At 37.5% G+C, this 14,175-nt stretch overlaps 2 protein-coding genes across 3 annotated transcripts in view; one reads left to right on the top strand and one right to left on the bottom strand.

Annotated features, from left to right (window-relative positions):
• LOC310892960 (uncharacterized protein) overlaps window positions 1-14,175 on the bottom strand; it is a 284,028-nt gene that overhangs the window by 134,178 nt on the left and 135,675 nt on the right. The gene's annotated exons all lie outside the window — the stretch shown is intronic.
• The window catches only part of DCP1B (decapping mRNA 1B), a 44,591-nt gene that overhangs the window by 23,172 nt on the left and 7,244 nt on the right, over window positions 1-14,175 (top strand). For both annotated transcript variants that reach the window (XM_083821295.1, XM_083821294.1), the window contains exons 4-7: window positions 5-71; window positions 2,373-2,508; window positions 9,952-10,080; window positions 10,826-11,665. In XM_083821295.1, coding sequence (XP_083677421.1) covers window positions 5-71; window positions 2,373-2,508; window positions 9,952-10,080; window positions 10,826-11,665 — 1,172 coding nt within the window. The remainder of the gene's footprint in view (window positions 1-4; window positions 72-2,372; window positions 2,509-9,951; window positions 10,081-10,825; window positions 11,666-14,175) is intronic.

Raw genomic sequence — 14,175 nt, 5'->3', positions numbered from 1 at the left:
GCAGTGTCCATATATGGGATTTGGTTTTATGATAAGGAAGAATGCCAAAGAATTGCAGAGCTCATGAAAAAGTAAGTGATGGGTAAACGAGACTTTTTGTGCTTTTTTATGTATGTATTTCTGTACATACATGCACATTATATTACTAGGATGGTTTCTACTTTAAGCCTATTTTCAGAGAATTTGTTGCAAGTAAAACTGTCACACACCTGCATTTTATATATACAGAAATAAGTCACTGTATTGCAATACTTCTTCCCTAATTTGCTACACAGGTTTCCAGCTACATCATAATATAACAGTTCAACTGATATGTTTCCTGATGATCCAACTCTACAAAACAGATATCTGAATTCTTTGGGGGGTGGGGAGGGTGGTGGTGGTGGTAATGAGTTTCTCAGGTTGGGGAGATTTTCTTTTTCAATGTAGCTGTTACCTTTTTCTTCTCACATCAATGTAAGTATGGACTATTACAAAAGCATATTACAATAATACAGTTTGTGTTTATCTTCTTTCTACGCCATGGCTCAGTTCCTGCTTCCTGCTTTTTTAGCAATATATATAGAATTCACTTGGTTTTGGAGTATAAAGCAAGACTTCAATTAGCTTTGAATTTATGACTCTTATATACATATTAAGGATATTTTATATATGTTATACAGGTCTAACTCTGCAATGAAATCAGAGAGAGATTAACATTTCGTAAAAAACTGTACTCTCAGCTGTATTTTAATCTAACAGCACCATGGATAGTTTTTTAATGAACGTTATCATGGATATTTTTTTCACTGCCACTGCTTTCTCCACGTGTCCAGGATCAAGGGCTCATCCTTCTGCTTTACCCTCTGCTTGGTCTAACAACTGACTTGTTTGCAGTGATTCCTTTCTTATGACTGCATTCTGCAGGTTTTTATGTTTGTTTGGAGGAGGAAGGAGCTGAAATCTTGAAGGTTTTATCAACATGTACAATCTACATTTTTTCAGAGGTATAATATGGAGGATATAATAAAGGGACATGATAGGAATGGGCACGTTAGATTTACTAGCTGTCTGTGGTATGTAGGGTTGGACATACCATTGTGTCACAATTCTTGTAAGGGATAGGAGGAACAATGATGTATAGCCAGGTCTTTACCATCCCAAGGAAAGCCGTGGGAGACTGATGCTGTCAAGCCAACAGCATTAGGTAGAAACAGAGTGCAGCGCAAAGGCACAGAGCTGTGAATCTCTCCTTTTCAGGTCATCTGTACCAGTCTTAATAGCCTGGTTAGCAAATGTTTCTGTAGCCAGAAGCGTGCTGAGGAAGCGACATCAATTCTGATTGCTAAAGTATCAAGTGCCCATTTAGATGTCCTGCAGTACAAGTCCAGCCAAGGCTCATCCTCACACATCTTGATCCATAGCAAAGTGCTTTAACTCTTCTACCAGTATGATCCAGGTTGGATTTGTTACAAACTACTGGATGGAAAGTTAGTCATGTTTCCTCTCTGTCTCTTTTTAAAGAATTACCCGCTGCTTTTCATTTTGCAGTGACAAAACATTGTTAAACAGAGACTGTGACAATGATGGGGTTTTGTTTGGGGTTTTTTGTTGTTTATGCTGTATGTTCTGCAGTTCTAAAATGAGTCGGTTGTGACCCAAGAAAAAATTGATGGGGATGAATTTACAGAAATAAGCAATGAACCCTAGGAAATCTAGTTTTTTTGACAGCTAATTTTAGTTAACTAGCTCAAGTTGCAGTTGGTGGTGATTAGCTACTCTCAAACTGGTAATTTACTACAATAAAAACTAGTTTTCAGAGGGTTCATGCTATTGTAAACCATGTGTAGTGGTTTATAATAGCAGTGTTGCATATAGATTTAAAGAAAAAAAACGCACAAAACCTGTCGCTCAGCCAATTGGCTGTGTGTCTAAATTCTCAGCACTCTACAATAATAATAAAACAGCTGGGGCAGGAAATTGGTCATTTGCTAGTAGTTAATGACTGATTTGTGTGTGTTTGCCATCCTCCACCACCAGCCAAACTGAATAACATTACGAATTCCCTGCTTCTTCTGGGAATAGAAATTGTGACCGAGAAATGGAAATTTTAGTCTATGACCTAGAGTATTCAAGATTGGGCAAAATGTTTCTCACACCTGGTCAAATTATTTTTTGATATAGATATTTAAATAGTGGTGGTTTTTTTGTTTGTTTTTTTTTTTTTACTGTTTGTTAATATAGTTGTGGGGTGAAAATCGGGGTGTTTTGTTTTCTTAGTTATTGTAAAGTAGCTGTAGTTAAACTTTTTATATTTTATGGTTTGTTTTTTGTTGTTGTTGTTGTTGTTTTTGTTTTGTCTTGTATATTCTTCTCTCGTCTCCTACTTTCAGCCTAACTCAGCAGGAACAATTCAAAGCACAGCAGGGCACAGGAACAGGAGTGTCCCCAATGATCATGAATTCTGCTAATAACAAAGAAGTGGATATCTTACGGATGCTTACCAAGGCCAAAGATGAGTATACCAAGGTGAGATTTGCTACCTATAAAATGAGGACATTTGTTTTTGGTGATACTGTAAAGTCTGAGTAAATTAGCATCACATTTTAGAACATAAAAGATTTTTTGTAAAATAATTTTACTCAGTGAAAATGACAGCGTAATCTGTTGTTTTGTGAAAGAGCAGCAGGTATAAAAAGTTTTTTGTCAGAATTTTCTAAAGATTCGAAAGAAATGAATGTTGTCAATAAGAACTTGTTAAAGGAGAACATGTATGTGACTGATTATTTGCTGGAGGCTAGGGGGTAAGAACAAGTGTAAATTTGCTTTCATTTTGACTCTTAGGGCTCCTGTGCTTATTGCTTATTGAATGGTACCTGAAAGTTGTGTCCTCTTTTTGGGCGAAGTATTCAAACCTGCTACTAGTTTCTGTGGTTTGCACGAATAATTTACCTTAGGGAAAACATCGAACATAGAAATTACCATTTTTGTTGTGGTTGTTCTCTACTTCAGACACTACTGGAAGGAAATGAAAAGGTTGAAACCTAGCATGATTTCAACCCATGTGCTACTTTGGTCTTCTGAAGCTTCTAAACAAAGAAGTAACTAATGGACTAATAATGTTCTGTATTATTGAGCAATCAAAAATGCTTTACTTTAGGGAATAAAAGTCTAATAATTTTAACCATTCATATATATGCTGCAAATTGTTTCAGAGCCTGCAGGTTCCTACTGCTGTTTCCTGTATTTCATATGTGTTGTCATGCAGTAATAAAGCTCCTTACATAAGTGTTTTGAGGCTAGAAATACATATGTCTTAAGCAATCTAAAGAGAGGAAAAAGTTATTTTTTCTGAAATGTGGCTACTAATAAGATCCTCAGAAAGATAATAAATATTTGAGTTATGGTGAAATGTATGCCTTTTTCACGTTGGTATAGCTTCTTTCGAAGCTAGGACCTTCATATTTTCTGTAATAATGCAATGGATTTAATGTATTATAATCAACAAATACTTCCAAATCCTAGTATATTGTTATGTTTTAAAACTGGACCAGTATGAAATCTTGAACTAAGAGTGTGATTCGATTGCTTAAACGTTTCATAAAATAATTTCATTAAATACCCCTAAAATACTGTAAATGGAAAACTGGAAAATATTAGGCTGTCTTCAGATACTATGAGATGGATGTAGTGCATTTTTAAAAAGTTACCTTCCACTTCTACATGACCACATAGCAAATCAAGACAGGAAAAGATTCTAGAAGATCTGTTGTTTAATAGTTTCCTGATTTTTTTTTTTCTGCAGATAAGATATTTAGCAAATTTGCTTATTACCTCATCTTTAATCTTTCTGCATATGAGTGATTACTAAGGAAATAACGGGAAAACTTCCTCCTTGTCCAGGACATGTGTGCTAGGAGTATCAGACTTCTTAAGAACTGGATTTGTGTTTTTTCTTGTATGGTTGGTAACACAAAACTAGGAAGGGCATGAGAAATAAAGGCGATGACAGCCATTTTTGTATTTTATGTCAATATGTTTCAGAGCAATCGTGCTTTTTGGCTGCTTTATAACAAGTATTTCCTTGCCAGCACACGTCTTACAACTTACACTGCTAACGTGTTGAGATCAGTTATGAATTATGTTGTTCTCCTTTTTGAATTCTGTGTGGCTTCATAAAATAAGATATTTTAAAGTGTTGTGAACCATAAAGTAAGAACATCAATTTTGAAGCATCTAAGGGATTCTGCTCAACTAGCAAGTCCTAGGATAAGTCCATTAATGATCACCCATTTAATGCACTGTCCTTTGGTCTATTAGAGGTTGTATTAGGGGAACATCCTTTGTCTCGTTGATAAGACCAGAGTAACTGAAGCTTCCTGCTTCATTACTGAAGACACACAGACGTTTGATAAGAACATAATTTCTGATAGGGCACGCATGGCCTCTGGGCGTTTATTTCTGTTGACTGCTTTTTCACTGTCTTCAAGCAAAAAGTTCCAGTGGTACTGCCCTGCTTGAACAGAAATATAGTTTCTAAGATGGCAGGTGTCCTCTTAGATTTCGGTTTGTTAACTGTATGAAAGACTGGATAGTACCTTATCACCTCCCCAGAAGGATGCTCTTTCTTGAGGGCACTGTGCCATACTCTGGCTGGATGACACAGACTGTGTGCTGCTATTCTTGTACAGTCTGAATTTTGTCTGAATGTCTCACTTAAGCAGGGCTCTGGAAATCCTTTCTGCTACTGCTTGCTTTGAGGTGGTTGCTGTCCTCTCCAGTGTCTGTCTTTGAGAGCACTTTGTGCATTTTCATTTGTCTGTTCAATAATGTTTCCTTGTGGCTCCTTTAGATCACCTAGATTGAAATCCCACATTTCCAGAGCTTCTTAACTGCGTTTGAATTCAAGCAGCTTTGAAATTCTCTATGTTGCTTTCAACATAACCATCTATCTATAAAGCTCTACTAAGTCCTATCAAGTACTGGCCAACCTTCTTTACTCATATCAGGCCTTCTAGCATCTCCTTTTTGTACTTGATAGGTCTTTGCAACTCACGTTTCTCAGTCAGGTTTCTCCTACAGAGCATGACATGAGGATATGATGTGGAATTTGTGTCAGGAAATCTGTGCTGCTCTGGTCCCATGCTTGTCCATTGTCCTTCCTTTTGGCAACATCCTGTTCAGCTTGAGCATATTGTACAGGTGGACTATGAAATCTTACAACATAGAACAGTTGTTTGCCTTAAATGTCTCTGACTATACCAGACTTGCCTAAAACATCCTCAGTGGTGTTTTGTTCATTATGATGAATGTTCTTCACATGTGTCTTTTAAATATTGCTTAGCCGTTCTTTCACTTGATCTTAAAACCTTTTAATCCCTTACGCATCCTTTGTAGGAGCATAGCTTTGAACAAGGTACATGACTAAAGGACTGAACTGTGAAGCAAGATGTAGTAATCATCAAGTATTTTAGCTGATCAGTACTCTGCTGGTTCTAGGACTAAAGAACATATTGACATTTCTTTCATACTTCTTTTTGCTGTTTGTTGATGATGATGGCAGATGATATCTTTCCTTATCTGTCCATGCAACAGTGGCTAAAATGTCATGCTGCCTAATTTATTTGTCAGCTAGGCCATGCTACTAGTGTGCCAAAATGACCTTATATTTTAAGCTCTAATAGCTACAGGTTCCTTTGAAATCAGCACAGTGTATGTGTGTACTGTTCTTCAGTATGCATCCCTATATCAGATGCCAGCCTGTTAGTCATGTTAGCAAATCATGGGAATGATACCAAGTCAGGTTCAAGTCATTCATTATACACCTTTGTGTATAGTTAGTATTTTTTCATTTTGCTGAGGAATTTAATGTTCTTAATGGTGGTAAACGTTGAACTCTACTACTGCTTTCCTCAGTTGTATTACTTTAGGTCTGGCATCCTGTAAAGTATGGCAGTGGCATCTAAAGTACTTATGGTTTCTGAAGAATTCAGCCTATTAAAATACCCTGGAGAAATAAGGTCCTAATGCATTTAAATTCTGCTGAACTCATAATGAAATATACAAGAGTATGTTATCTGTCATGTTGAAGAAGTTTAAATACGTCTTTATATGATTTTTCCCCAAAAAGCTATGCTGAAAAATGTCAATGAGAAGGAGGCATATTGAAGAAAAGGCAGCATCCTGTAGAAAGAGAAAATTCAGGAGAGAAAAGATTTAATCTTACTAAGTGTGTGTTTGTCCTATGTAACAACATAATGAGTTAGGCTATGTGTGAACTAAAAAAAGAAAATGATCTCCACTTGTTCTAATATAGGTCAAATAGTGGCTACAGGAAGCACTTAATTTGAACTATGAAAAAACTTTCATCTGATAATTAACTAGGTAAGATGCCTATTTGTCATTAAGCGAATAAGAGACAACAAAAGTCACCAGTCAGAAATTGACTGAGACAGTGAGGTAAGAAAGTGGTTTAAGGATAATTCAGTCATTTGTCCTAGTGTATTTAAAAAAAAATGTTAGTGAGTTGCTAAAAGCTCGATACTAAGGCTGATATTGTTGCGAGTCCTTGCGAACTGCCTGGAAATAACAATAAAGGGTGGAGGAAAAAAATAAAGTTCCTCAAATTCAAGGATAACAACATGTAAGCTCTGAAGAACCAAGAACCTAAGAAAATACTTTATGTTTTTTTTTTCCAGAGAGCAGAAAAATATAGCTGAGTTTAAATATATTTTCATGTTTAATGCGGTCTACTCAGATTAGCCATGAAGAAGCACTTGATATGCGATTTTGTATTAACTGAAATTCGGTTTTGCATTGCTGGCAAAGTCAGTACTTTTTACTCATTTTTTCCAACCTAGTGCTTGAGGTTGTTTCTTGCATTATGCAGTAGGGGTACAGCTGGAAAGAAGATACAGGTGCTTGTTTTTTACTCAAATTGAAAAGCAGACCACCCTGTGGCATGATTGTCTGGTGCATGTGTTAAAGTTATTTCTAAAAGCAACATTTGAATCAAATTCACTGCAGAAGTCTGAGACTGATCAAACACCCATAAAATGATTTTTGGGCAGAGACTGGCATAATCGCTGAGGTTGGAAGGGACTTGTGGAGCCAGTGTTGTCCAGCGCCGTTGCATTAAAGCAGTATCAGCTATAGCAGGTTGCCCAGATCCATGTTAATTCAGGTGTTGAGTATCTCCATGGACAGAGACTCCACAATCTCTATGGGCCATCTGTTCTAGTATTTGAACATCCTTACAGTAGAGTTTTTTCTTAAGTTTAAATAGAATTTTGTATGTTCTGTGTTTTGCCTATTGCCTCTTGTCTTCAGTGGACAGAAGGGTCTGGCTTGGCTGTCTTTACAGCCTCCCATCAGGTATTTTGTACACAGTAATATACCCTGAGTCTTCTCACCTGGATGCTAAGCAGTCCCAGCTCTCTCAGGGTCTTCTGGCATGACAGATACTTTACTCCCTCAAACAACTTCATAGCCTTTCAGTGGACTTCTGCTGGTATATCCTCCTTGTTTTGGAAAGCTCAGAACTGGACATAGTACTCCATTACTCAGCAGACATAGCACACACCAGTGCTGAGTAGAGGTGAAGGATCACCTCCCTTGACCAGCTGTTAATGCTGTGCTTAATGCAGCCCAGAATGCAGTTGGCTTTCTTTTGCTGGCTCATGTTTGACTTGTTGTCTGGCAAGGGCCTTGGGTACATTCCTGAAAGATTGCTTTTCAGTCAGGCCCATCCTGTACTGATGCATACAGTTATTCCTCCTTGGTTTCCTTTTGTTGAAATTCATGATGTTCCTGTGAATGGCAGCACAACCATCTGGTCTGTCAACTGTATGTTCCCATTTTATGTCCTCTACAAGCCTCCTCTCTTGCATCATTTAGGTCATTAATGATGTTAAACAGTATGGACCCAAGCATCGAGTTCTTGGATACATGATAGCAACTGGCCGCCAGTTGGGCTTCATGTCAAACATATCTTGAGTCCAGTAGACCAGACAGTTTTCAGTCCACCTCACTTTCCAGTTATCTAACCTGCATTTTATCATTTTTTCTTAGAGTACATTATGGGAGATAGAGTTGAAGGCTTTGCCAAAGTCAAGATAAACAATATCCACTGCTTTCCCATCATCCACTGAGCCAGTCCATCTCACTGTAGAAGGCTATCAGGTTGATCAGACGTGATCTCCCCTTTCTAAATCCATGCTGGCTAATCCCAAACACTTTCTTGTCCTTAACGTGTTTGTTAGAAATGTCTACCAGGAGGATTTGCTCCATCAACTACCCAGGTATTAAAGTGAGGAAAATTGGCCTGAAGTTCCCCAAATTCTTTTTCTTGCCCTTCCTTGAAGACAGGAGCACTACTTGCTTTCTTCCAGTCCTTAGGAACCTCCCTCAGCTACCATTACCTTTCAAAACTAATCAAGAGTAGTCTCACGAGCTCAGCTCTCAGGGTGCATTCCTACAGGCTCCATGGACTTGTGTCCTTTTTTTTGTTTGTTTTTCCACATGCTCCCTAACCTGGTCTTCCAGTGCTGAGGGTAAGTCTTCATCACTCCAAACTTTCCCACCAGTCTCAAGGGCCTGGGATTCCTGAGCACAAATGTTGCAAAAAGGCACTGAGCACCTCCCCAGGACCCTGTCAGGACAGCACCCCTTGAGTCCCTTCAAGGATTCAGCTTTGGTTTTACTGAACAGTCCTGGAACCAGTGTGTATTTTTTGTTGTGGTACGTATTAGAAATGGATTTAACAGTAAGTTTGATATATTTGGGGGAATAGAGGAAGTAATTATTTTCTCACCTAATATATTTGAATTCTAAGGATTTTTTCTCGGAAGGTTCTGGAGAGGGCACTGATGTTTTTATATCCAGACAGCAGTGGCTCTGCTTTGTATCCAAATCGTAGCAGAGTTCAGTGATGCACAGGATGGGGCTCTTAGCTGGAAGGGGTGTGAAACTGGAACTGATCATTCCTTATCCAGTCATTAGTCCCGAGGCATAAAATTTTGAGCCCTTCAAATTCGGTTACTTAATAGTGAATATTCTTGCTAAATAGTATTAGATTTTTGTTAAGTAACTCTTTAAAAAAGAAGGTCTTCTCCATTTCTTGGTTTCAGTCATACCTAACGACAACAACTTCCAGCATACTATTTCTTTTCTATTGACAGTAGCACTCCTTGTATACCCATTGTTTTCTATTTTCATTGACTATATCCTTATTTTTGCTACAGCGTAAATAGGACTTATTCATGTTTTCCATTTCTCTTTCATACGGTGTTTCTGCACATTCTTTCTGAATTATGCCCTTCTCTCTTCATACATCAGTCATTCCGTGTCCCTGACTTTTACTCATCTGTCTCTGATTGCCAATCACTTTATAAATACAGTTTTTAATCCTGTCATGTTTAATAAGGTAACATACCAATTTGGCCACTTAATTAACTCTGTAATTATTGTTCTATGTGGGTATGCAAGTTCCCGAATTGTGGAATGTTTATATAGAAGAGTTTGAGTTAGAATTTCAGTTTTTAGTAAAAAGCATTTTAAATGTTCTTCGAGTGCACATAAATCCTTTATGCATCTAAACTACTTAAGGCTGTTGAAGGACTAGCTGACTACTGATGCAGGAAAAGCATGCCTGGTTCCTTGGTTTCTGAGTTGTCAGATTGATTTTGTGTTAAGTGCAGGAAAAGCAAAAGATGAGAACTGAGATTTAAATTAAAGGAAGCCTCATACTCAGAAAATCTTGGAATGAAGTGTTTATTTTTACATATGCTTTGTGGTTTTAGAAAATTAGTTTGTAGATATAGTTCTTTCAATGGCGTAACACTTCATAGTCAGTGTTACAACTGTTATTTTTGGTTAGTGACTACCTAACTATGTCTGGATTTTACTGTGGTGGAAAAATAAGGGAAAAAATATTGTTGCACTTAACTAGAAAATACTTCTTTTCTGTTTCAGTGTAAGACCTGTTCGGAGCCAAAACAAATAACCAGCTCCTCTGCAATCTGTAACAACCCCAACCTAATCAAACCAATTCCTGTGAAGCCTAGTGAAAATCAGCATCAACGAATATCTCAGCAAAACAAGGTAAAGCGTTTTGCATTGTCTTCTGACCAGTGTCACTGTAATCATGTAGTAAACTAGGAATACTTACTTAGGTTGGGAGGTCAGTGCAAGAACTTGAGGTGAAACCACAGTAAAGTTTTTTTTTTAATGCAAAACAAACCTATTTTTGTAAATCTGCTCCCATCCCCACCATCTGACGTAGAAGCACTTAAATTACAGATAGACTGTCCTCATGCAATGGAAAAAACACTAGTCTTTCGATGTTGGGGTGCTGCTTTGATCCCAAGCCGGTCTGATCAATTGCTGAACCACATTTTTTGTGTTCTTTGCCTTCAAGGGAATTCAGGTAATCTAAATAAAGTCTTTTGATATATCTTCAAACTGCATCACATTGCAAAATCCTAAAAGCTGAATTCAGTCAACTGTGAGAGCGAGATGCGTTAAGAGTGGCCCTACTTTGTACAAGGGGAAATTTTTGTCTCTTATTAATATTGTATGGATGACTGAAAGGAAAGATGCTCTTTCATGGTATTTAAAGTGAAACCACTGCTATCTTTCAGATTCACTGGTTTTCTCCCACATTAGCAGCTTGACAACTGTTTTCTTGCCCTTATGATGTGACAGAACTATTAAAAGTTCTCTTGGGAGAAAAGAGCAGTTTTCTTGGCTTTTCCTTTAATACTTCTGGCTAAATATTGTCTCCACTTAATGTGGTTTTTCATGCATGAGACAACTATGTTTACTTCTTTTCTTTGTCCCTTCACAGAACGTGGATCCTGAACCACAACACTTGTCTTTGACAGCGCTGTTTGGAAAACAAGAAAAAACAGATGTCTCAGAACCTCTTAATAAACAGCATCAAGAGAACCTTCCTGTTAGGCAGGGTGTGGTACGTTCACTCTCCTACGAAGAACCTAGCAGACATTCTCCCTGTGCAGAGAAACAGCTTTGCCCTGCCATTCAAAAGCTTATGGTGCGTGGGACAGACCTTCACCCACTTGCTGAGTTTCCTGAGAACCGACTCTGTGAAAATGGCAATATCCACCCTGTGGGTGAGACTTTCACAGGACTTTTCCAACCTGTGACTTCTCGTGGTATTGCAACATCTCATGTAGTACAGGATGCTGCTGGTACTCAGAGTTTATTACAGAAATTGCAGAGTCAGTCAGGTTCAGTGACGAAAATGGATCCCAGTGCAACAGGATCTGTGAACTCAACAGCTTCTGTGTTCAGCAGGACTCCTGCTGCTGTTGGAGCACCAGCAGCACAGATAAATAATATGACCCAGCCACCTTTGGTATATTTCAATGGTACCCTGCCAGGTCAGGCTTTAGAGTCTCAGACACTTGGTAAAGAACAGCCCAAACTTCCTAGACAGCCAATTTCTCTCTCTGGCAATCAGTCAGCCAATTCTGGGGTGATATCACCTCAAGAGCTATTGAAAAAGCTCCATATAGTGCAACAAGAACAGCAGTTGCATGTATCCAGCAGACCAACATTGGCAGCTAAGTTTCCTGTTGTTACTCAGAACACCAGTACACTGAAACCACTGGATTCCTGGATAGAAAAGGCACCGGGTACAGAAAAACAAAACTCTCTCTTTCAGGTAGGTAAGCAAGTTCAGATTAAAAAAAAAAAAAAAATAGCAGCTTTCTAAACTTGAACTTTATAAGGCTATTCTATGTTTCTTTTGGCCAGTATATTCATGTTTCTGCCTTACTAAATTTTGCTGTCTAACATGCATTTTTCATTTTGCAAGTGACAATTTAAGAACAACATCAAGTAAGTTCTGATTTACTAATTGTAAATTATTGCAAATACGAAGGGGTATGTCTGTTGTACATCACTAATGACCAAAAATTAGTTTTTGTTTGTTTGTTGTTTTGTGTGTGTGTGTGTGTGCTTTTTATCCAGACATATTTCGAAAAGTCGCTTAGTTTTCAGTTGCCATACTTTGTCTCAGGCTGTTGTGAGTAACTGCAGGTAATTGAGTGTGATGTTTTGGGTTTAATAATGTTTTTTCTTATAAAATTAGTCAAGTTTTTCTGTGGAGGTATGCTTTTCTTTGTATGCCAGTTGCTAAAAGGACACTTACTTCAAAAAACTACTGTTAGAAAGTATTTTTATATTGCTGAATTACCTTGTACCATAACAGCTACTCCAAGTTATTCAGTAGTTTTGTTTTTCCACTTGATATGTATTGTTTTGAAAAGTCGCCTTGTATCTGAATGTCTTCAAAAAAAAAAAAAAAATCCCCCAAAACCCTGAATTCTGTTGACTGTGACCCTAAGATTGGTGTCACAGAAAAATCAGGATATGACAAGAGATTGTGTCTCAAAAGAGTACATTCTTCTATTTTTCAGGAGAACCTCAAATGCAATTACAAAGTCCTCCATCCTAGACAACTAATATCTTTGTTTACAATTCCATTTTTTGTAGGAGCTTCCACACTTGAATGTCTTCCTATGTCTTTTGGGGAGATGAACATGCAAGCCCCTTTTAACTTCCTTTATTGTGGAAGACTATCCACAAGCATTATGTTGTGTTGGAGTCTGACATTGTAAAGCAGTCTAGAAGTTACTTACCCAAATGATAAACTATTCATCTTTTCAGCATAAAATTCAAAAGCTGCTCTTCTACTTTTACTGAGGAGTGAAAAACTACAGAATGCTTCAATATCCTCCTTATTCCTAGAAAGTTATTCTACACCTGAGGAGGCTGAAACAGCCATTTAACAATTAAGGGCCACATGAGCACAAACACTGACAGGTCAAAATTTCTAATTCCATGAGAGAGGTCAGGGAAAAATGAATTTGATAGAGCAAATAGCTATCATTATTTTTATTCTTTTAATTAAACTAGTATGATGTTGAATCTGTGTGAAAGAGTGTTTCGTGGTTTAGTCACTAAAATTATTCAGGATTGGTTGCTCACGGATGGTAATCTGACTTTCCAGTGGAGTCCTAAGGAAAAGAAAGAGGATCCAGAGTCACAATAATCTACTGTTTTCATGGGGAATGGAACTTGCCTGCTATAAGTGAAAAAAATTTTCTGATTCACTGGTAAATATGCGTAGCATGGAGGCATAAGACATTCCTACTTTGAAGGTAAAAGTGCAATGAGGCAATTGCCAGGATATAAGCCAGTACGCAGAATAAAAAGTGGCAGAAATCTTGTTGTACTTTCGAATGAAAAATCCATATCGATGCTGATGAGGTTAATGACTTTGTGTATATTTGAAAAAGAAACTGATTCCAGCATTAGTTGCAATATGGAAAGGGAATTAGAGGTCTGACTGGTACTGCAATTCCAATAATTTTACTGCTTGAGTATAAATAGAACAATAGCTTGAGAGAAGAGAACAATTTTCAGTGGAAGAAGCATCATCCACTGGGATTATTGCTGCAATTTTGCTTTAACACATACAAACAAAACAGGAAAAAAAAACAAGCAAACAAACAAGTAAAAAAAATAAAGAGACTCTTAGTCCCCTTTTGCAAGGCTGTGAGCAGACCAAGAAGATTGGGATTGCCTTGGAATGACTTTACTGACACAGCCACAGCTGCTATAAAACAGTATTAGGTGCAGTTTTTCTGACATATTTAGCGTTGTTTGTAAGACTTAATACATAGAATAAAAATGATGAACGTGTGACTAAGCATTGTTTAGGACACCTAAAGCTCTGCAATCTGGAAGGAATGCACCCACCCCCAAAACAAAACAAAACAAAAACCTGGCAATGAAGGAATGAGTCTTTATTTCTGTAGAATGCAATGAATTAGCCATATGAAAAAAAAATGAAGGTAAAAATTTGAAACTTTTAAAACCAACATTAATCTTTTTATAATTACATCTTCGCTGTAGACCGAAGGCTTTAAGTGCTGCCATGCCTGCAGACAGACATTTGAGTGAAATTGAGTTGGCACAAATATATCCACACATGCTCATGCAAAATTGATCAAAGCAAATTCTGATGACAAATGCAGCAAAAGGTTTGTTCTCCGTAATTATCTTTTGGTATTGCATCTTTTACTGTAATTTAGCATACAGAAAAAGCAAATTCTAAAAAGTCTGACAGGAATAGAAATGTATCTGGACAGTGTCTTTGTTATTTGG

This window comes from Anser anser (genome assembly GCF_964211835.1).
Source record: "Anser anser genome assembly, chromosome: 1".
Classification (NCBI taxonomy): domain Eukaryota; kingdom Metazoa; phylum Chordata; class Aves; order Anseriformes; family Anatidae; genus Anser; species Anser anser.
The sequence above is the reverse complement of the archived record's forward strand: the minus strand, read 5'-3'. Positions and strand labels throughout refer to the sequence as shown.